The 23,970-nt window shown below is 36.4% G+C and overlaps 1 protein-coding gene across 38 annotated transcripts in view; it reads right to left on the bottom strand.

The window, feature by feature from the left end:
• PTPRD (protein tyrosine phosphatase receptor type D) overlaps positions 1-23,970 on the bottom strand; it is a 2,250,073-nt gene that overhangs the window by 298,793 nt on the left and 1,927,310 nt on the right. For all 38 annotated transcript variants that reach the window (XM_044265686.1, XM_044265656.1, XM_044265663.1 and 35 more), the window contains 2 exons: positions 21,830-21,975; positions 18,032-18,173 (listed from right to left, as the gene is read on the bottom strand). In XM_044265686.1, the coding sequence (XP_044121621.1) occupies positions 18,032-18,173; positions 21,830-21,975 (288 nt within the window). The remainder of the gene's footprint in view (positions 1-18,031; positions 18,174-21,829; positions 21,976-23,970) is intronic.

The raw sequence follows: 23,970 nt of genomic DNA, 5'->3' as shown, positions 1-23,970 counted from the left end.
GCCCATACACTTTCCCCAAATATTAAAGAGAAGGTTATAAATAAGAATTTTGCTATTTTATAAAAAAGATTTAATTAAGCAACTGCAAACATAAAGAAGTGAATAACTGATCTAATATTGGCATATATTATAGTCCCATTTATGATGAAACATCATATTCAGACTTTCTAATTATTCAAGAAATTAAGATTATTTTAGGTACTGGAACATAAGTACAAATCAAACAAATTGCAATAGGGCCAATGAACTTGTCAAAAAGACAACAGAGTCCCCACCAAGCTTACAAGAGTGCTGAGACATTAGGAAACTTTTCAAATTTTTTTTTCCAATTTATTTATTTTTAGAAAAACAGTATTCATTATTTTTTCACCACACCCAGTGCTCCATGCAAGCCGTGCCCTCTACAATACCCACCACCTGGTACCCCAACCTCCCACCCCCCCGCCACTTCAAACCCCTCAGATTGTTTTTCAGAGTCCATAGTCTCTCATGGTTCACCTCCCCTTCCAATTTACCCAAAAGCACATACCCTCCCCAATGGAAACTTTTCAAATTTAACCTGGCAGATGAGCTGGTAAATATCCCCACGTTCAAAATTTCATCAAATATGTGGCCTTCATAACAACATTTTTTATTTAATACTTACTTAACACTCTGCCTTACAAGTATTATAGCAACCATCTTTTCATGGAATTTTAAAGCCAGCATGTTTAAGAATCCATTCTTCTCAAAATTGAACACAGTGATGTCTTACTTCAAATCCAATGGAAGACTGAATAAAGAATGATAAACATAGAGTACCGGGGTGGCTCAGTTGGTTAAGCATCTGCCTTCAGCTCAGGTCATGATCTCAGGGTCCTGGGATCAAGCCCTGCATCAGGCTCTCTGTTCATCAGGGTACATTGAACAGGGAGCCTACTTCTCCCTCTCTCTCTGCCTCTCCCTCCTTCCTTGCATGCTCTGTCTTGTCTTTTTATCTCTCAGATAAATAAATAAAATCTTTTTTAAAAAAAGAGTGATAGACATAGATGTGATTCTCAATTATGATCTATGGTTAACAGAATTATTAGTGATGGCAAATGTGAAAAGGAATTCACTGTTTCTCCTCAAAAAACAGGTATGTTCCTATCAGACCTGTAACCTGACTCAAATTGAGATTCCCTAACAGTTTATCTCATACACAGAGCCATCTTTCAAGGGAGAGAGGTAACTGTTGGTTTTGTTATAGAGGTCTATGTAGTTTCCCTCCTAGTTTTGTTTCTGTTTGTTTGTTTGTTTGTTTTCCCCTCTGAATAACTCTGGCTAAACATGCTAACAATTTAGATGTGTTATTAATCTTCCCGAAGTGATTATGTCCTCTCTATTGCTGAGACTATCTTCACCAGCTGATTTAAAACTTACCCAGAGCTTCTGCTGGCACAAACATACCTGCTTCTTCTTTAGAAATAATGTAGTTGGTAACAGTTTCATGGGGACTAATAGTGTATAAGAAGACATTTAGTCAAACACCCTTATGAGCACAACCATCATCTACTTTCTGTAGCTTTTGTCTAAAATATTTATCTTTAAAAATACTTTTTTTAAAACATGGTCCCTCGGGCACCTGGGTGGCTCAGTGGGTTAAGCCGCTGCCTTCAGCTCAGGTCATGATCTCAGGGTCCTGGGATCGAGTCCCGCATCGGGCTCTCTGCTCAGCAGGGATCCTGCTTCCTCCTCTCTCTCTCTCTCTCTGCCTGCCTCTCTGCCTACTTGTAATCTCTCTCTGTCAAATAAATAAATAAAATCTTAAAAAAAAAAAACATGGTCCCTCTTTGTAAAAGAAATAAGTATATTTCCATCTGAAAATTCATGAAATTTAAGTGACTCATGGGGTAAAGCAAATTGATGGCTATTAATTACAAATACCTAAAATATTTGTGGAAAGAAGGGAGAAAAGGAAGAAAGGAGGGGAAAAGGAAGAGGAGAAGGGAAATTTCTATTCAGTGCTACTGATAAGGGCTGGTCCACAAAATACCCTCTTAACACCTGAGGCAGCTGACTGATGTACAGTTCTGAGGAGAAGGAACTAGAATACCATTTTGGAGAAATGGTTGATGACTGCTCATCAAATGAATGTGCAAAACCCGATATATGGAGCTTGTTTTTTTTCAATTCCTAGTTACTAGGCAACCTCAGATATGTCACTCAAGTAATTTCAACTTGTAAAGTTTACCTGACATATTATTTCAACAAATATTTGAGCGCATACTCCGTAGAACCCGTTGCATGGGTGCTACGCACACAAGCATGGATAAGTCAAATACAACCTCTCCCTCATGAGACAAGCAACGCCAATTTCATTCCTATTTAAAAATATCCAAAACATCTAAATTGTTTGAATTAGAACAGTAATCATTGAAGCACCAAAATAACAATAAACTGAACGAATATTCACAAAAAGAAGCATTTCTATATGTGTCTGTGTGCATGCACAAAAAGGTGAATTCCATTTCTTCTGCTCTTTGTCTTCAAATTCTTCTGCAAAAGTTGCCATTAAAAGGCACATCTAGGTGTGCCTGAATGGCTCAGTGGGTTAAGCCTCTGCCTTCAGCTCAGGTCATGATCTCAGGGTCCTGGGATCGAGCCCTGCATCGGGCTCTCTGCTCAGCAGGGAGCCTGCTTCTCCCCTCTCTCTGCCTGCCTCTCTGCCTACTTGTGATCTCTCTCTCTGTCATAATAAATAAAATCATTAAAAATAAAAAAAAATTTAAAAAGGCGCATCTGATGGGACAATTTCAGCACAGAACATACTCAATAGGAAATAACCAACTAAAGAACTAAAGATGTACCTTCTTTGAGTCTTGTTGATATTTTTTTATTTATTTTTTATTTATTTTTATTTTTTACAGACAAGAGAGCACTAGTAGGCAGAAAGGCAGAGAGAGAAGAGGGAAAGCAGGCTCCCCGCCAAAGCAGAGAACCCGATGTGGGACTCGATCCCAGGACCCCAGGATCATGACCTGAGCCAAGGCAGCGGCCCAACCCACTGAACCACCCAGGCGCCCTGATTTTTTTTTTTTTAATACTAACTCTGAAACTGGTAGATTGTCCTACTTAAAGACCTTGATTTTAAATTGCCATTTCTTTTTACACCCAATTAAATTGTCAGTGTAATGAAGAATTGTCCAACTGAGTAGAGCTGTGAGGATCTTCTTTCTGCTGCTTTCTGCAGTCTTAATTTGCAGATGCTTTTGCCTAAAATAAGAATTTAAAGTCACCTCCTCGAAAATAAGACATATAAAGTTTCCACCAACTGCTGTTCAAGATAGACAGTGAAAGAATACTTAACTTCACAAAATAGCCCTCTGTGGGGTATAGCAAATAGAATATTTTCCTATAATGGTAAGACATTTGATCTCTGAAAAAGAGATTACCATGCTCCTGATTCTCTGATAAAGACTGCAAAAAGACTATAAATACAGAGGGCCTGGTATTTTCCAATTAGTTCAGCAATTCTAATAACTGACACTATTCAAGAAGAACAAATAAAACTGACTCTGGACTCTTAATTTTCATGAAAACATATTGTTTAAAAAGTCATGAATGGTGCTCAAAGATTCTCTGAACAATTTTCTTGGGTTATCAGACTGATAGTAAGGGATCTTAGTAATTGCCATCAACCAGAGATTTTAAAGGGAAAGTCAAGTCTGTTCCAACAACTGATGTGACCAGTGCCCATTCTAACTTCCGATGGTTGCTTCAGACAGACATTTAGGAAGAATTCTTATAATCAGCCTTTTGGGGGTCCTGAAGATTTCCTTAAAATGAACACATTTTAATGCAATTTTTTTGCATCTATCCCTTACATTCCACACCACCCCACCCTTTCATGTTCTAATAGCTCTCTTTCTACTCTTGTTAAGAAACTCAAGGTTGATGACAAAATGGCCCTAAGCAACCGATCCTGTGGTGCTTCTCACTACCATTAAGATATTTGTCACACGTTCTCATTCCTGTACTAGGGATCCAAGATCAATCCCTCTTACTCATCCATATCACTTTATATTCAACTGTACCGTTTGCAATACAACACCAGAGGGGAACATGAGGTAGCAAACAGAGAAAAGGACTTGGAGTCAGAAGACATGGTTATCAGCCACATTTAATATCTATGAGATTTTGGTCAAGCAACTTTTGAACTTTGGTCCCTGTGAACTGGGACCCTCACTTAGTCATCCATCATGTACTTAGCAGTTTTCCTTTCAGGGTTAAGGACCTTTCTGGATCTTATAGAGGGAATTCTTATGTACTAAAATTCATACATTCCCAAACTGACTTGCATGTTAGATGATTATTAATTCTGCAAGAACCTTGTTTTTTTCTTTCTTTTCTTTCTCTCCTCTCCTCTTTCCTCCTCTCCTCTCCCTCCCTCCCTTCTTCTCTTCCACTCTTTCTTTCTCTCTTTCTTTCTCCATCATATTGAGAAAAGGAATCCAAAGATCTATAAATATTCATTTTACAGACAAACCCTTGAAGGTAACAGCCCTTACCACTCCTGCCCTTGTCTTCATGTAAGCTCAGAAATTCATCTGCTGAATTTTAGTAAGTAATGAAAACAAATGTTAGAACTAGATTACATTAAAATTAGGAATATGTAGTGTCTTGCAGAGAAGATTATTTTTGCCTCAGTGTTGGTGGAGGTGGTGATACTCACATGGAAGAAGCAACTGAAAAACCAGCATTTTAGAATGGAGGAATAAGAGGGACTAGACTAAGTTTGGTTAGTATATAGAACCCCTGAGTGAGTGCACAGCCACCCTGTTCTGGGAGAGAGCAGTCTGCACTCACCACATGAGGATGACTGTATGTTCAACAGAAGAGGAAGAAAACATAGCTAAGATACTCTTCATAAACTTGGAACTCAGAAGTATAAACCCTGGGCAAATTCTTTCTATTCCATGCTAATCAATGGAGGGTGAGTTAGGAAAGACATTAGCTCTTCCATTATTACACTTGCATCTGTGCATTCATGGGGATAGCTATCTTTCTTTTTTTTTTTAATCAATCAAAACGGAATGCAGATCCTCTTTTCCTTGGTTTTATCTCATTGGCAGAGCCAGATTTTGTAAAGTCTAAAGTTTAAAAAATTTTAGAGACCTAGTTTATGAAAATAAAAACAAAAATATTACTTTCACAAATTTTAGGGGAAAAAACCAACAACATATTATCAACTGCACATACTCCTTAGCCCTCCTAAGACTTTGGTAGGCACCATGCAAGCAAGGGCTTTGACTCTGAGGCTTTCTTAGCTGCAGGGATCAATCTGTCTTTACCTCAACTCCATGCCAGATTACTTCCCCTCTCCCATTCCCAATGGATTTTCTGGCACCAGAAAACAGTGAAGGTTTGGTGAGGGTCCTTGACCAAGGATTTATCACTGAAAGATACAAGAAGAATGGCCCTTGACCCTGATCAATGCTGTTTACATGTAGTTAGGCTTGCTTGAAACATACTATGTCAACATTTTTTGTTTCTTTTCAAATTAGCAGAGGCATATTTTAAACATGTTGATAGGGAAGTAGGACAAGACTAGCCCAAACTCCAGTCCTTCTGGGACCAAATCCCAGTCCTTCAGGCTAGCATTAAACATCATCCTTGGCTCTTTGTTGTGGGTTTATGGTAAATTATTGTGAAAAATAATTTAAGTCAGAGTGGACTCTTTCTCCTAGGCGATGATTTATCTATTTGTAAGCTGAGGTGAGGGAATTTCAGTAGCTGTTGAGCCAGTGAGTGCTAACTTTATTAATGCATCTTTGCCACAAAGATTAATGGGACACCACCCCCACCCCCTCGCCAGTAAGTCGGCCGTAGCACTTGATGTCAGTTTAGAACAGGCTTGGCAATACCTGGAAATTCAGATCTTTCATCATAAGATATAATGACATTCATAAAACCAGAGTGTAAACAGAAGATCCTTTAGGGTACAGGGCGCCAACCCAAGTTGCTAGGTCTTAGGAAACAAAGTACCTAGAATAGTCCTGTTTTGGAGTTTATGCTAATGACTTTTCCTTAAGGGTAAAAACACCTAACCTCCCATTTTTTTAATAAGTAAATATTTTACTATGAAAATCAATTTTTTAATGAAGTCTTCTGAAGGAGAAAATGTTTTAAGATATTTTATTAAAATCATTTCATATTTAGGTATGCGTTGTCATCTCCACCTAGAGCAAAAAGGAGTCATAAAAAAATGGTAAGTGCAGACATAAAAATCCCTTTTACTATTAGTTGGGAGAGAAACAAATGGGAATATTACTTTGAAGGTAATGTCTTAAGTTTTTTTTATTACATCATATTTTCTCAAAACCTAAGCAAGGTATATCCCAAATCATTCTACGAATAAAACATAATTCTCTCTCAGAACATTTCTACTCATCAGAAAAAAAGGTGAGTTTAATTTTTCTGTCAGTTGAGGCTTCATATGTCAAACACATCTTACATTTCAACAAACCTTACTGTCATACTGATGGAATACTCAAGGAGACATTAGTTTTTACGCAGGCACTAGCTTAAATGGTGTAAGCTGAACTCCTTTGAACACACTTCTAAATATAGCCTTCATTATCCCCAACCACAGTATTATATGTATAACTGCCTTGACATTTTAATGAAAATTATTGTTTCTTGTCAAGCGACTGTAGCTTCCTTGAAGGCAGGTGGTAATAAAGTTTTTTCCATCTTTTTATTCCCAGCCCTTAACACAATCCCTGGGATAAGGGAGAACCATATCATCAAACGAATAAATTTGTGAATAAATGAATAATACAAATTCCTTCTCATGCACTCTGTACCTTTCCTAAATGTGGAAGCAACACAAACATATTCAGTTATTTCTGAGGTGTTGGGGTTTTTTTTGTTTGTTTTTTGTTTTTTGTTTTTTTTTTTTTAATAAAACCTGAAATGATGTAGTTCTGGAACAAAATATTTAGAAACTTCTTTGTTAAACTTGTCATTTGTTCACTCCTCAACAAATATTTTCTGAAAATTTATAACGTGTCAAGCTTGACACTGCATGCTAAATCTTGAAGAAAACAAAGCCCTACTCTCTTGAAACCTCTAGTCAAAGCATGAAGATAACTCTGTTTAGGATAAAAAGAAGAGCTTCATCTCATTTTCTCTAAAATACACTCCTCAATCACTTACAAGAAGATGACACTCCAATTTCATGGGCTCTGTGGAGCCCAACTAGTCAGTTGGTGGCTCACCCATCTGGAGCATAGAATTATTCAGTGGACAAGACAGCCTGACTTAACAACTATAAAATTATGTGTCTTTCCAGACTTAGAAAGATGGTCTGCTTGTACCAGAAAATTCTTCACACATATGGCAATGATTTTAAATCCAAATAAGTTACAATTCTCTACTGATAACTTTAATAGTAGTACTGGTGGTAGTGATATTGGTGAGGATACCAATATTCACCACAATGACTCACATTTCTGAGGGCCTAGCACTTTGCTAAAAAGCTTTATGGGCATCATCTCCTGTGATTATTCTCTCAAGTTCAGGGAGTTATTTTTCTCACTATCTGTGCTGGAGAAATAAAGAAGCTGAAGCTGAGAGAGGTTGAGAAATGTGTATAGAGCAACAGAGGAAACAGTGGAGCCAGGATTTGAACTCAGGTCTGTCTGCCGGCAGAACCTGAACTCATACTCGCACCTTCCATCACCTGCTACACCAAAGGTGGTAGCATAGATAACTGAAAAGACAAAAACAAACACCAACCAAACAAAACCTTTTTCTAGTACCTCTTTAAATATTGATATAATGTTTGAGGGCTTTTTAAAAAAATTATTAATTTACTTTTTTAAGATTCTATTTATTTTTTTGTCAGAGAAAGAGCACAAGTACGGGGAACAGCAGGCAGAGAGAGTAGCAAACTCCCCGCCCAGCAAGGAGCCTGATGTGGGATTCAAGACGAGGACGCCAGGATCATGACCTGAGCCAAAGGCAGATGCTTAACCAACTAAGCCACCAAGCATCCCTTTATTTATTTATTTATTTAATTTGATTGAGGGAGAGGGAGAGGGAAAGAGAGTGTGTGTGAGCCGGTGGGTGGGGGAGAGAGAGGGAAATAATCTCAAGCAAACTGAACTGAATGCAGGGCCCAACACAAGGCTTAATCTCACATCTCTGAGCTGAAACCAAGAGTCAGATGCTTAACCAACTGTGCCACCCAAGCCCGGTGATATATGAAATTTTCTTACTTCTTCTAAAATGCATAACTAGTGGTACTGCATTTTCATAGACATTTAAAACAATTATAGGTTTTTATCTATTCTGCAACCTAGAACAGCCCAAGTGTAATAGAACTGAGGTCATATTTTATGTATGACTCTAGTCTGACAGAGGCAGTCCGACCAATTGCCTACTGGGTACCGATGTACAAGCATTCTGAAGACTATGGAATTATGTGTTAATACAACATTAAGCACAAATGTATGAGGGAAAAAATGAAGCTAAAATTCTTGATGTTGTATATTAGAGATCATTGCACCAATACTTGAACTTCAGTCATTCCAAATAACTTGGTATTTGCATGGTTTCAGACTCTCACACCATCTTATTTCCATGTGCAAAGTCAATTTTCAGTCATTTATGCTAAGCAATGTTTTGTAAGTCATAGGAAACTTCTTTTCCAGGATTGTTGATCTTCCCCTTCCATCCTCAAAGCCATAGATTCACTTCATGAACATTTATTGAATTACTATGTACCAGGCGCTGTCCTAGATGCTGGAGATTGAACAGCATGCAAGAGGGTAAACCAAACAGCTCAGCTTCATATGGACAATGAAGAGAGAAGGAAAGAAATAACCATTTTTTAGCAACTTTTGTATTTAAATCACTGTGCCACATGCTTTACACATATATATCATTAATTTCTAAAAACAGGGGCGCCTGGGTGGTTCAGTTGGTTGGGTGGCTGCCTTCAGCTCAGGTCATGATCCCAGGGTCCTGGGATCGAGCCCCACATTCGGCTTCCTGCTCAGTGGGAAGCCTACTTCTCCCTCTCCTACTCCCCCTGCTTGCATTCCTTCTCTTCCTTCTCAAATAAATACATAAATCTTTTTTAAAAATTTCTAAAAACAACCCTAAATGGTAGCTAGGATTATCTTCCACTCTAAAGAAGAGGAGCTTCAAGTTTAGACCCACATAATGTGTCTAACCCCACAGAATCAGAAAAAATAACCTCTTGATATGAACCCTTGCCTATCTAGCTACAAAGAATATTCCCTTTCCATGGTAGTTCCCTCTCTTTCAACTATGCCCTTTCTAGTTTCCATTCTGTCTGTCTGGATTTCTGGTTCTCAAACTCACCTTCCATCCTACAATTGCCATTAGAATAATGATCAATTTCTTCCCATGTATGTAAAGTGAGATTAATTACTGCCCAAATGATCTCTTACTACATCGTATGTGTTTACTGAACCATATCGATATATCCTTCTTTATATGTATACACTCATTCCACAAATATTTGCTGGGTGACCAGTAAGTGTTATGAATATTTCTAGGCCAGAGAAAAATGCAATGGAGCTTATACACGAAAGAGAAGGGGGTAGGGGCACATAAAATAAAAGTTTCAAGAAGTGGAATATAATTTCACATAATATAAAGTGCTATGAAGCAAATTAAGCAGGGTATACATATACTATTTGTAAACATTCCATGTACAAAACACACATGTACATATTTATGTACATAAATATACCTCCCCAATAGAACATTTGGTTTAATTAAACAATGTATAAGTACTGATAATTAATAACTAACTTTATTAAGGTCCTTAAAATTATTTATTATACATTATTTTTCTACTATAATTGATTTTCTAGTTATCTGATACATGGTAGATCTTTGTATACCCAAGGAATTAAATAAATATGCACACACACAAAAAAGTGCACATGTCCACTGAAAAGTGTTAATACTGATTTGCCAGTCTTACTGATGATACACAGCTTCTTTCTTTAAATAGCTCTTTTGGTGTTATACTTTGAAATATGTAAGATCTCTTCTGGGAAAACCCAAGCAAGTATCAGACTTATCATCTGAACACACTTATCATAAAGCATGAGGAAAAATTTAACAGTGCTATACTTGTGTCCACATCTATTAGTTAGACTAAAACCCATTGTGGGAAAATATGTACTTAATGCAAGGGTGAAGTATAAAAACCAAGAATAAAGCTTAAAGATACAAAAAATAAAAAAAAGCGTGGACAGTTTTAACATATAAGTTAAAACACAATTTCATTTAGAAAGACCATAGATCAGATAGTCTTTAAATCTTCCTGTTACTTAATAAAATATATTAAGGAAATTAAAATGCATGTCATCCTACTTGTGTTTAATGTGGCATTAATTCACAAGTCATTGTTTGTTTGTTTTTAATAAGATAAAATAAGTTATATGATCTTTTAAGGAGATATGTAATTAGGATTTTGATAATTAAACCCTAGATGGGGCATTCAGTATATGTATGCCCTAAATCCCAATAAATTATGCATGTCCAACTTTTAAAACTACATCTTAATTAGTAGCTTAAAATAAAGCTAATTTTGAAAACCAGGAAATTATTTTTTTAATTGTTCAAATTTTATCAATGAAAGTCAACCAAATATTCAATTTTCAATTATAAACACCAATTATACAGAAAGGATTGTGAATTGCATACCATATTACTTTTAAGTATTTTAGCAAATCCCTTCACAAATTTCAACTCATGTAGAGAGAGTTTATGTTAACTTGGTCACATGATTTCTTGCTTCTGCAGTTTGCTCTCTTTAGCCAATGAAGTATGTCTCAACCTCATTTTCTTCCATTACTCCTTTTTACTTCTACTCTATTTTGAGGTACTACTGTTTATACCCACCTGTGATGGTTAATTTCATGTGTCAACTTGAATGGGCCATAAGATGGTCAGATGGTTGGCCAAAGCTTATTCTGAATGTTACTGTAAAGGGTTTGGATGAGGTTAACATTTAAATCAATAGAGGCAGTAAAGCAGATTGCCTCTCTTAATGTGAGTGCATCTCATGCAATCAGTTGAAGGTCTGAATAGAATAAAAAGGATGACTCTCCTCCCAGTAAGAGGATTTCTCCTGCTTAATTGCCTTTCAAATGGGACATTAGCTTATTTCTGTCTTCAGATTCATCCTGAAACCTTGGCTCTTCCTGCATCTCAGGCCTGCCAACGTTCAGACTCTATCATCGGCTGCCCTGGGTCTCCAGCTTACCAACTCACCCTGCAGATCTTGTGAGTGCTAGCCCTTCTTAATTGCATAAGCCATCTCCTCATAATAAATCATATGTATAAAATATGTATATTATGATATAATAAATCATATATATGAGATATATATATATATATATATATATTCATTCCATTTCTGTGTAGAACCCACTTGTATCTATCACCAAATATTTAGCAATTTCTTATCAATGCCACTATGTTCAGGAAGCTTTTCTCTATCCCTAATATTTTCTCACACTCATTCTGCCTGATAAAATCCTACATTCTTTAAGCCTCAGTTCAGAGGTCTCTTCTCTCCCATCAACGTAGGACTTTTCCACACTTTGCAAACCCATGGCACGTTAGCACTGTTTTCTTTCATGTCGTACTTGTCTGTGGCTGATCAGCTGAAAGAACATTGTTCTTCCAGGAAAATATCCTTTATAAGTACATCAAAAGTAAATAACCTAAGGGTGAGAATACATTGTCACAGCATAATACAGCAGTGATTATTTCTGACTGGGTGAAACCCAAAGAAAATCTTAGCTGTATGACCAAGGAAAAAAATCATTTCAGACTCTCTAGACCTTGGTTTCTTACATCAAAAATAAAAGGCTTGGCTAGGTAAACACTAAATTCCCTTCCAGATCAACATTTCCACAGTGCCATTCATAGTTAATCAATAGTAAAACTCACATGACTTAATATTTATTTTTAAATGGTTAAAAATGATATGAAGTCAAAAGAAAAAAAATGTTCTCACTTAAATGCAATGATTCACAAGTGCACTCATTCTCTCTGAGCCCTTTAAGACATAATCCCAGTGTGGAAAAACTAGTGATAACAATTCAAAGAAAGCAGCAGCTTTCCTGAGGACAGAATGGTCCTTAAAAGACTGAGTACAACGCAACATGAAAACGCCTCAGCTGACAAGTGCACTTTTCACCAAATGTTATCAGTTTTTGGGTCTCTCCTTAAAACAGTCTTCCATGGACCTGTGCACATGCGCTCCTGCCTTGATGAGCACTAATATGTAAAGAACACTTATTTTTAAGTACTCAAGATCATACTGCCAGCAGTCAGAAGTTTCTCTGGACTTACGTGGCTCTGCCCACTAGCACCACTTTTCAGCAAGCAAATGGAGTGCACCGGAAGGCTATATCATGTTGTTATCAATTTATTCCAACTACTCAACTATTTTATAAGCCTTTTCAAGTAATCTTCACTCAGTACCATAATTGTCAGCAAGTTTGTTCTGTGTTGGCCACCCTTCCTTTTGATTCAGTCTTTCATAAAAATCCTTTTGTGTGACAGTCAAGCAGCTGTGCTTTGTTCTTTAATGTTCCTAGCCTGGATCCCCAGCCGCGACCACTTTATAACATAAACAGCAAAGTACCATTTTCACAGCGGGGACAACTGTGTTCATCTTCAAAAAGAGGCATTAATAAAATGAGACTGTAATGAACATGCTAATTCTGATCACAGGGTACTGCACAATGGTGGAGAGAGTCGGCTGCCTTCTCCCTGAAAGATTGTAAAAGTTGTTGTGTTTTTTTTTTTAACAACTGCTATAATGGCTTACATTTTTTTTGAAACTGACATATTATGCAAACATTTCTCTCCATTTCCCAATGAAATGCTTTCTCTGTCTCATCCAACTGCTCACTGTGTGTTTTACTACCTCAGTTACAGTCACCTTCAGGGAGCATATTTTTTCCATCTTTCGAGAACTGGCTTCTGAAACAGGCACGTCACTGAATCAAAGGAAGCTAGAGAGAAGAGGTCTCAGCGAACCCAGTCCGGTGCCTTTGCCTTCTCTGACAATGTGAAGATAAAAAAGTAAAAATAATAATAGATGAAGAAGAAAGAGGAGAAGGAGGAAGAGAAAGAAAAAGATGATGAAGGAGGAGGAGGAGGAAATATGGAAGTTAACACATTTGCTTAAGATGCTGTAGCTGTTTTAGGACAGAGCCAGAGTTGGAACTCAAATTACCTGTGACTGAGACTTGGAAACATTGTATATTGTCTTATGTCTTGATGGTGATCATTCATAAAATAGGATGCATCTGTGTGTGTGAAGTAAACATAAGTACCATTTCATAAGATACATCTGCAAAACTAGGTAATTAAATTGTCTCATATTTAGTTATCTTTTTAGGCAATGATTTTACTTTATGTGTGTTCTATGAAAAAGCTAGTTTCCTATCAGTAGGCGAATGCAATAGTGTTATGTATTACACCCTGTTTTGTTGTGCTGGTGCTGGTAGTAGTTTTGAGGGCAGTGCTATTTGGGAATGGGAAGGTCTCCAAGAATAGTCCACTAAGCTTTAAAAAATAATGTGTTACATGCTGTTTTAGATGACAGTAATACGTGCATTTTCTGGATACTCTTTGAAAAGGATTTAAATTCAAGATATATGATATATAGTCAGACAATTAGAGGCAAAATTGGTAATATCTCAGTTTTCCCTGCCCAGTGGCTGGTACATGTAACTGAGAAAATCTTTTCAGCCCCGGTTATCATTATATACATTTATACTACAAGACTTCCCCTGACAAACATTGGTAAGAAATTATGACTGGTGAACCAAAGATTCAGAAAGAACTAAATCCATCTGGATAATGAGCCTCTTCTTGGAACACCCTATCTGGTCCTACTTATGCCCTGGGAAAGCCTCATTTTTAGTCTAAAAACCTTCCAGTTCTACAATTAGGCAAGTCTCAGCCCTTAATAACCTCTCGATGACATCTGAAGCCTTCACTTAAAAGTTCTGACCAAGAGGGAAAAACATGTGCATGACAGACACACACATCAGCATCCTCAAGTACTGCAGAATAGGGGAGTTGCTTTTGCTTGTGTTTCCAAAGGCAGGGCAGCCTAAAAAATTAAAATATGACCTAGGGGCCATACATATAGCATTCAGCTCCCCACTCTCATACTGCGTCTTCTGTGAACTACAGTGCACAGGGTATGAGTGGTAATTGCCTAAATATCTCATTCCAGGGCATGTTCAGCCTGAGTTTGTAGTTATCCTTCCTTATGAAAACAGTTTTTCAGAGCAAGGGTAATTTGAAGCGAGCTACAGAGGGAAAGTTTCCCCTGAAATACTCCCTTTAATGCACATAGGTGGTCAGAGTATTATTTCATTGTCTTCTGCATGAGCCACACAGTTCAGATGTTTAAATGTCCAATTAATTAGGTTCTCTAGTAGCCTCAGTGAAATAAATTAGTGATATCCATCCAGGCCACTTAGACAAAACCCATCATGACAGTTGGCACATTTTTTGCATTGTCAGCAAAGTAGGGAAAAAAATAAATGACCCGTGTGGACAAAATGGGCATCTGATGAAGGCCACTGACTGAAAGTGTACATCACTGTCAGCCAACGGCAGAGCACGGAACTTGAGTATCTGCCAAGGTGATCTGCAAGTGCAAGTGAACTCAAAAACGGGCACAAAGCTCAACAAGTGTAGTATGAAGCTCCTCACATTCATTTTAATTAACTGTAATCCATGTTCATATTCTATGAATGTGATTTTACTATTGGAATTTTGCCAGACTATTATTAATAGAATTATACTTAGTTATTTAGAAATTTAAGACTACGAGGTAACCCTAGGGAAAAAAAGATAATTCCCAACCCATTTATTTCATCCCATAGGGATATATGAAAAGTATTCTAAGTTATGTTTAGACTACTTTTCCATTATCTAAAATACCTTTGGGTTTTTCTCATGAAACATTTCCAAAATTGCTAAACATAATCTTTAAAACAAAAGGTTTAATTATCTTTACTAGAATCATAAATTTTCATACAAGGTACTTATACGTGACAGCTATTCACACAGAAAGCCAAGATCATGTTAAAATTCTCATATGTATGTGCTTTATCGGGGAGCTTGTTGAATAAAAGTAGATGAGATGGTTCTCCCTATCAGCTGGGAGGCGGGAAAACATAAGTCTATGTGAAAGCATAAGTAAAATGATATTTTCCTCCCAAGTTTTTGCTAATCTCTTCATCAATGCATAAAGATTAAATCAAGCCAAATGACTGTTACTGTTTCCTTTCAAGGGGCAAATTCAAGAAAATCAGAAGGTAAAGAAAAAAAAAAGGTTTTTGGTAGATCTTACTTTATTGTACCTTTGTTATTACACTTCCTACATAACAGCATTAGTTCTAAACTAGGTAAAGAAATGAAGATTAAAATTTTAAAAGAAAATCAACAAGTGAGTCTGAGTTTGTCTCAGGTGTGAACACCTGAAAAAATTTCTCTACAATTTCAGACCTGTTAAGTTTATGTGAACACATATGTGTATATTCATACATGTACATATATCTTGAAGTACGTGTTAGAGTCTTAATAAACATAGTCACTAAGAATCTTTCCAGTTCTAAAATCTGACTTCTAACAACCATCTGCTCTTTTTACCCCCCATATCTTATTCTTGCCTGAGAGATTTTACTTTTTGTTATCTTTTCAAACCTGTTTTTTTTTTTTTTTTGAAGATTTTATTCATTTATTTGGCAGACAGAGAGAGAGCACACATGCGAGCACAAGCGGGGGAGCAGCAGAGGAAGAAGGAGAAGCAGGCTCCCCTCTGAGCAGGGAGCCCAGCTCAGGGCTATCTACCCAGGTGCCTCTCAGATCTTTAAAATACATTTTTTTCCCAAACCCATTCATAGAGTCCAATTATTTGTAGTTCACAAACTATGATTTCTACTCTCCTTGATTGGGCTTACTGTTCTTCATGAGTGAGAGCTAGCTTTCATGCTTTAGAATTAGTAGTTACGAGCCCATCTGGGTATGAATGACCTTATCTGGGGTTGTATATGCTGAATTGTGGGGGCATCTCTGTGGGGTGAGTACTTACATGGCTGCCTCTTCCACACTCTGTGAGAATCACTGTATCTGGCTGTTTTTTATGCCTGCTTCTAGTCCTAAGTATTACACTATAAAAGTGGAGCTAGAATTCTCACCTTTCTGCAGAAAGCTGATCTAGCTTCTTACCTTCATTTTGTTTTATATAGGCCTATATGATACTGCAGAGCTAAAACTCCGGCAGTTAAAACATATAGTCCTTTTGGTTATTATCTTGGGTTATGAGATTATAAATTAGCTGTTCTCTGGAGATTCTTTCTTTGTTTTTAGCTCCAGGAAACTTCTTTCTTATTTGCAAACCTAATCAAGCATTTAGTTTTATTTTCAGATATTTTATCAACATCTCCATGAGTTTATAGAAGAATGAGAACTTTGTGTGTAAATAACTTCTCAGAATGGACGGAATTGTAGCTCAAAGCTGACTTACTTGTTTTTAAACATCATTCTGTTACATGCACTTAAAAGATCTATATCTAGTTGGTCAGTATTTCTCCTGAGACTTAGTAAGATATTTATAACATTTGAAACTTATTTTAAGATGTGTAAGTAAATAATCTCACTTCCTAGGTTTCTTGGATTAACAAATTGATTTGGTAGTCAAAGATCCAGAAGGGAATGTTTTGATTTTATAAAACATACAAAGTAAATACATACCACAATGGGAAATAATGGAGTGGAGAACAAATGTTCTTAATCCATGTTATATTCCTCTATGGTAATGCAATTTTGTTTTGTTTTATTCTGTTTTAAAGAATTTGTTTATTTATTCGACAGACGGAGATCACAAGTAGGCAGAGAGGCAGGCAGAGAGAAAAAGGGGGAACCAGGCTCCCCGCCAAGCAGAGCCCAATGTAGGACTCGAACCCAGGACCCTGAGATCATGACCTGAGCAGAAGGCAGAGGCTTAAATCACTGAGCCACCCAGGCACCCAGTAATGCAATTTTGATCCCTTTTTTCCTTCCACTGCCCTTCATCTTATAAAAGCCTATTCTCATAAGTGGTGGGATCCAGCAAAATGAACTTCAAAGCAAAACACAATGAACAAACAAATGAAAGTGTGTGTGAGAGAGAAAGACATAAAGGCACAAGAGTGGTAGGAGATGTCAACTACTAAGGAAGCCAATTCAGGCAATATTCTTATCTCTTTACAAAACATTGAAGCAGAGATGCACAACAGAGTATTATTAATCACTAGCCTTCATTCTCTAGTACTGATATTCTAAAGAAAGTCTAGAAAGCAGACCCACTGTACTAGAGATTTGGCAAGTCATCTCGTACTTTGGTCAAACTGCATAAGCCACATAGCAGGAAACACAGCAGGGGGCACACTGTTTCCACTCACTTTGCATTAACAGATGTTCAAGGAATATAAAAGACTGAAATAAAAATATATTTTTTGACATAAAGACATAAGGTACCTTTGTTTTTCTCAATACCTCCATTTATGAGGAACTAATCTTTAGGCAGAAAATGTTCCCTTAATTTTGCAAACATCAGTGTCAGTTGTGGTAATCTGTAAAAAGTACTGGCCAACCTTGGTACAAAGAATCTATACAGAAACAATGCTAACTTGAAAAGACGAGCCTGTCCTATTTCCTTTCTAGGTACTCTATCAAAAATCATAATGGTATTTTGCATTGGAAATCAGTACTTCTCTGACTTTTTTTTTTTTTTTCCTGGATAGCATTCTTCAAGAATCATGAGAAGAGGCATGCACTCTCTGTCTAAATGTTTCACCCTTATAAACATTGCATTTAAATTCATTTCCCATTTAAGTGTCATAAAAACTCTAGGCTCTTTAGTGGTCCCTCAAAAGAACACCAGGGGTACAGAATTTCAACAATAACACAAGGAACAACCTTGTACTTGAGTACTTACCACGCAAAACTGTGAGTCTGGTGGATACACTTATTTCTCCCACATTATTTGAGGCCACACATTCATAAATGGCCTCATCCCGTGGAGTCCGTAAGGGTTGTATTCTGAGAACTGATCCAGATCCATCATCAAACTCTATTACCTATTAGAGGAAACAATAGCTGTCACAGGTGTTGTTACAATTGTCTTCCTCTCAGCTAAACCTTAATACAGTGGTGAACCAGTGTTTTGGCTCAGACCAAATACGGCAGCATTTTCAGACTGAATTTTGATACGTAGTAGTAAAATGGAAAAACTGGTTTAATTTAACTAATCTTCTCCTGAACAAAGGGAAAGGCATGTAGCTACAGATGCAAAGTCTACTGAATACCATTCATGGTCTACTCATGACAATATTCTAGTATGTGTATGTAGGACAATTTGTTCCTAATTTTGCATGAGACTTGTTGCTATGAGGGATAACCTTCTCAAAGGTTATCTTCTGTCTCTCACAGCATGTATGCTTATGTGGACCTACTCAATAATTGGACTGTAAGGTGGAGATATAATGTATACCACCACAGACAGCTCTTCTGGCTTAAAGTATTTCATGCTGAACAGTACAGAGGAGCAAACCATGAAGAGAAACTGCATAAATCTAATATTTAGGCAGCCAATGAGATGGCTTTCACAACCCAAGAGACTGATGGCATGCATTAATTTTGCTATAAATCATTCCAGTATTTGTTCTAGCTTAGCGTTTTCTGCATTTTTAGGGCATTTTTGCTGTAAAATGGAGGCTTGCTTCACCGGGCAGAAAATTAATGTTCTAAAGAGTAAGACTGAATTCACTATCTTTATGGACTACACTCTGAAGCAGTTTAGCAATCCCAGATATTTGTCAGCTAATTCAAGTACTACTTCAAAAAAATGATAATGATGAGGAAGAGGAGATTCATAAATATGGGGACAAAACTGTGGAGTCTTCTGCTTGTCTTTTCTGTAACTACTCTGTGTCCTTCCAGCTGCTCACTGAGGAGCTGTGCTTTCCGGTTTTGGTGAGGGATTTTTTTTTTTTTTTTCCATTTCCCTGTGACTAATAAATCGTTCCATGTGCCTAAATTATGAATTGAGAATGCTTTGTAAATACATTTATTGAGATGTTTAATCCCCAATTTTGTGTGTAAATGTGCTTATGTCAACATACAGAAGAAAGATCAAATGTTTTTAAAATATACCTACTTCAGGTCCTTTCTGTGTTCTATTATGTTTTCAATTCAGAGATACCCAAAATGTCCCACTTCCCAATACACCACAATTTATTTTCATTTCTATCAAGCACATATTTTAGAATGAATCCACCATGCATGATGCGAGAAAAAACTTTCATAGTTAACTAGAATCTTTGACAAGTATGTCATAATTGAATACATATATATGCATCTCTATATTTTTATAAACATTTAATTTATAAATATTAAACATTTTTATGTTTATAAACCAGAAAGCACAGCACCTCAGTGACCAGCTGAAAGAACACAGCCTAGTTTTAGAAAAGACTGGGAGAGGATGCCACAGTTTCATCCCCATATTTATTAATCTCATCATCATCACCATTATCATTTTTTGAAGTAGTACTTGAATTAGTTGACAACATTTATATATATTTATAAACACATATAAATAAACATATATTTCTAAATATAAATACATATATAAAATATATTACATATATTACATATAATACATCTCATGGCTTAATGTAGAGAAAGGCTTAAATATCCTTAATGCCATCTTAAATTTTGATTTTTTCCAGTTTTATTAAGAAATTATTGGCAAACATCACTGTAAAAAGTTTAAGACATATAATATGATGGTCTGATTTACATGTATTTTGAAATGACTATTACAGTAGGTTTAATTAACATCCGTCACCTCATATAGATATAAAAAAAAGAAAAGGAAAAAAAAAGTTCTTCCTGTGATGAGAAGGCTTAGAACCTACTCCCTTAACAACTAACTATTATGTGTCACTATAGGTTTACATTTCTGAACTATTTCCTAGTGTAGACCTATCCTTTTTCAACAAACACTACGCTACACATTACATGCCAATGTTGTGATTTCTAATTGAAAATCTTATTTAATACCCGGTATTGATTGTGCCCTACTTACTCTAAGCCAGACATTATAATTGCCACTGGAGATAGAACAAACAAAATCGTTCTCACTTAGGGCTCTCATAGGCTTTATAAACTAGCAAAACAAAATACATATATACTATTACAGATTTTAAAGATTATCAACCCAAGACCCAAAACTATTTGATATACATGCTTCATGTAAAAATAACTAATTTTCCTTGGCTGTGTTTATATTCAGAATTATGCAATGAGTAGAGCTCATGCTTTGAAACATTTGCTATTATAATTTAATCTTTGTTATACTGTCACCAGCAAGTATGATGTCAAAATCCTCTTTGATTAATAAAATTCAAATTCATTTAAACTAAAAGAGATGTATACTACAGATCACACACACATCATTTTCTACATGTTAGAGGAAATACTTCTCAGTGATTAAGGTTTTTTTAAATGTTTAATCACTGTAAGTATTTGATGTCAAACAAACATAATTTCAAGTTTATCATTTGTAAACTAAAGTCTACATTTAAATTTCTACCAGTGTAATTAATTATACCCTTTAAAAAGGGATTTGGACTATATATTGCTCTGTGAAAACTGGTAAAAATGGGTAAAATCAAAAATGTTCTGAATTTTGTACTTGTTGTATTTCTTTTGACCAGAAATTGCCTTTATTTTGCCAAACAACAAATTAGGCTATGAAGTATGTCAGAAACTCAGTTAAGAGAAAGTGAGTTTTACACTTTCGGGCAGTTTAGAGGTCTTTCTATCCTTTAAGAATAAGCTATTTTCATCAGGTCTTAAATTCAGGCATGTTATTGTGCTGCTTCCAATTTTTCTCTGCATATCATTATCTATTTTTCTCCTCCAAAACGAGCAAATTTCTGAACCATTAGTCTCCCTAAAAACATTCAAAATAATATCTGAATTATGCTTCATCAACTTCAAGTCACTCAGCTTTCTTGAGTAATTTGTTCAAAGGTTTAAATGCCATTTCATCCTGGTTGGGTATGTTCTTCCAGAGTCATGCTTAGGCCAACAATTGGAGTTAATGCCCCATTTTAGTTCATGGTACTTGTAAAACACAGCTGTGAGATTCAGTGGACAACTTCATTTGCTGCCCAGTACCCATTCCCCTTCTTCCTTGTTAACAGGAACCTGAATCCGCTATGGGAAAACACTGCTTCCCCACTCCAGGCCATAGGATTGGATGGAACTAACTTCTTTCCCAGAACAGAGGTAGAGTCTGATTAACCTAAATTAGTTGGTCTGTACCATCCAGTTGTCCATATACACTAGTCCAGGGACAAGTAAGTAACTCAGTGAGACCTGGGAGCATAGGGAGCTTACACTCACCTTCTAGCCTCCGTTGTGGGAGGATGTGAGACTCACATACTGAAATCTTACAGGGAAACAGTCTGAGGATGAGGCTAATAGATGCATCCCAAGAACCCTGAGCCTGGTACCATCTAATACAAAGTTAGTCAACTGAACCCACAAATTCCTTTTTAAAAAGCCATTTAGAACTAAGTTTCCCAACATAAGCAACAAAAAGAAGGCCATGTCTCAGTGATTATCACACTTCATATCACAGTAAAATAAGCAAGTAATATACAAACCAAAGATAGAGCAGATACACTTCTCCCCCAGAGAAACAGAACAATGGACCTAATACCTCAAATCTCTGATTGCTGACTTTCTTTCCTTTTTTATTCCAGACAATTTTAGGTCTTGGGTCTCCTGTAGCTTGGCAAATGAAAGAGGCAACTCCGCCAGAGACCCCTGTCTGGTCAACGGGAGTTCTTGTAAACCTTGGAGGTGCTGAAATAAAAAGAAATAAATATCACAATTAGATGGAAAATTGAGAGACAGAGTATTACCCCACTTCCATCACTTTCCCCATAGCCCTCAACCCCACTGAGACCAATACATACATATATATAGGCACACACCAAGATCACAAAATTAGAAAAGCACCTTTTAGTTTTAAGGGTAGTTTAAAGGGGAGGGAGGTAACTTTCTGGTCAAGATATCTGCTAGTGTTTTTATTGCTGAAATCTGTATTAAGGCAGAGATCCAATAACATCCGAAAAGCAACATCACACATTAATTTTTATTACCAATATAAAAAAAATCCAATTTGTCCTCTGTAACAAAATGAGCTCATCAATCAAAGTGAGTAAAATTTTAGCTCTTTGCTTTGATGCCATTATCAGGGCACTGCCAGAAAGCAGCACTGCCACTGCTGAGCCATTAAAATTAGTGACATTTAAGAGAAATTCTAGGAAATTTTAAAAGAGACAAGAAATACAGCCCTGAATTATAAGGTTTGGCAAGAAACAGAAATAGGGAAAACTAGCAAAGTGACTCCTTAACCTACATATTGTGCTCTGCCTTATTTGAAACTTCAGTTCCTAATTTGCATAGAAGATGAGTCAAGAAGCCTCCAAAGTCTGAGATGGGGGGGGCGTGTTAGGGAGGGTGGAAGAAGAAAAGGAATTCCTGTAAAAAAAACATGTAGACTTTAAGATTCCTAAAGATGAAAGGTTAGATGTTAAAGAGTTTTTAAATGTTCTCTACTTCCTTAAAATATTCCTAACATTCACCCTCTCTCTTCAAAACCTACTTATCATCCAGCTTGCATTTCCAGATCTAGAAATTATATGAGAATTAAATAAAATGAAGATAGGTACTTATGCACAAAGATATCTATTACACCATTTATTTAGCAAAGACTATATGTACTTTAAATATGAAATAAAACTGGAATTGACAGTAAAATGAACTATGACATGATGATAGAACATCATACAAATATAGCCAATGTTATATGGATAAATGTTTTAGAATATGACATGAGAAATACTTGCAATTCAATAATAAGCCACAAAAGTATCATACACACAATTAAATGAGGGGTATCAGATAATAAAGAAAAATGCAGCCCCCAAAAGGATGGGACAAAATGTGCAAAAACACCAGTGATGGTTTGGCAGACAGGTATATTCATAATTTTTCCTACTTCTTTACATTTTTCTTGCACCCTTGAGTTTTTGCAGTTATGTTGCGATTAATTTTTTTTAATTCAAAAGCATGTTACTTTTTCATTCCATTTTTTTAATCCCTATTACAAATTTCCACCCCTACTGTTTTTCATTTAAATGCTATTGAAAAATGGTTTTAAACAACAGTAGCTATAATTTATTTTGAAAATAATCCTTATATTTTAAGAAAGAAGAAGTTCATCACTCTTTGCTCATTATCATATTTTCTCTGCCTTGTTTTCATGTTTCCCACATGATGCTTCTGCTGACATAAAGTTTTATTCTAACTCTCATCTTGGTTTTCCTAGAGTCAGGGAGGCCAGACTCACATCTCAGCTGTACCATTTCTTGGGGAAAAAATGTATCTCACTTTCCTGTTTCTGTTTCTCTCTTTTTTAAAGATTTAATTAAATAATTTATTTGAGAGAAGGAGAGAGTAAGCACACGTGGAGAGAGAGCACATGGGTGGGTAGCAGCAGAAGGAGAGGGAGAGGGAGAGAATCTCAAGCAGTCTCCATGTTGAGCACAGAGCCTGGCACTGGGCTCAATCTCATGACTCTAAGACCATGGCCTGAACTGAAACCAAGAGTAGGACACTCAACCAATTGAGCCAGCCAGGTATTCCCTAGCTTTCCTATTTCTTAACTGTAAAACTATGAAATGTAAAATTATTTTCAGAGACGCTTTCCAGTTTAAATTTTTCTAGCTTAGTGTATTATCTCCCGATGAGAGAAACAAGGGTGGGGAGAGGCATCTTTGCAATGTTATTGCT

This window comes from Neovison vison, chromosome 9 (assembly GCF_020171115.1).
Source record: "Neovison vison isolate M4711 chromosome 9, ASM_NN_V1, whole genome shotgun sequence".
NCBI classification, from domain to species: Eukaryota; Metazoa; Chordata; class Mammalia; order Carnivora; family Mustelidae; genus Neogale; species Neogale vison.
Note: the sequence above shows the minus strand (reverse complement) of the source record. Positions and strands in the feature narration are given on the sequence as shown.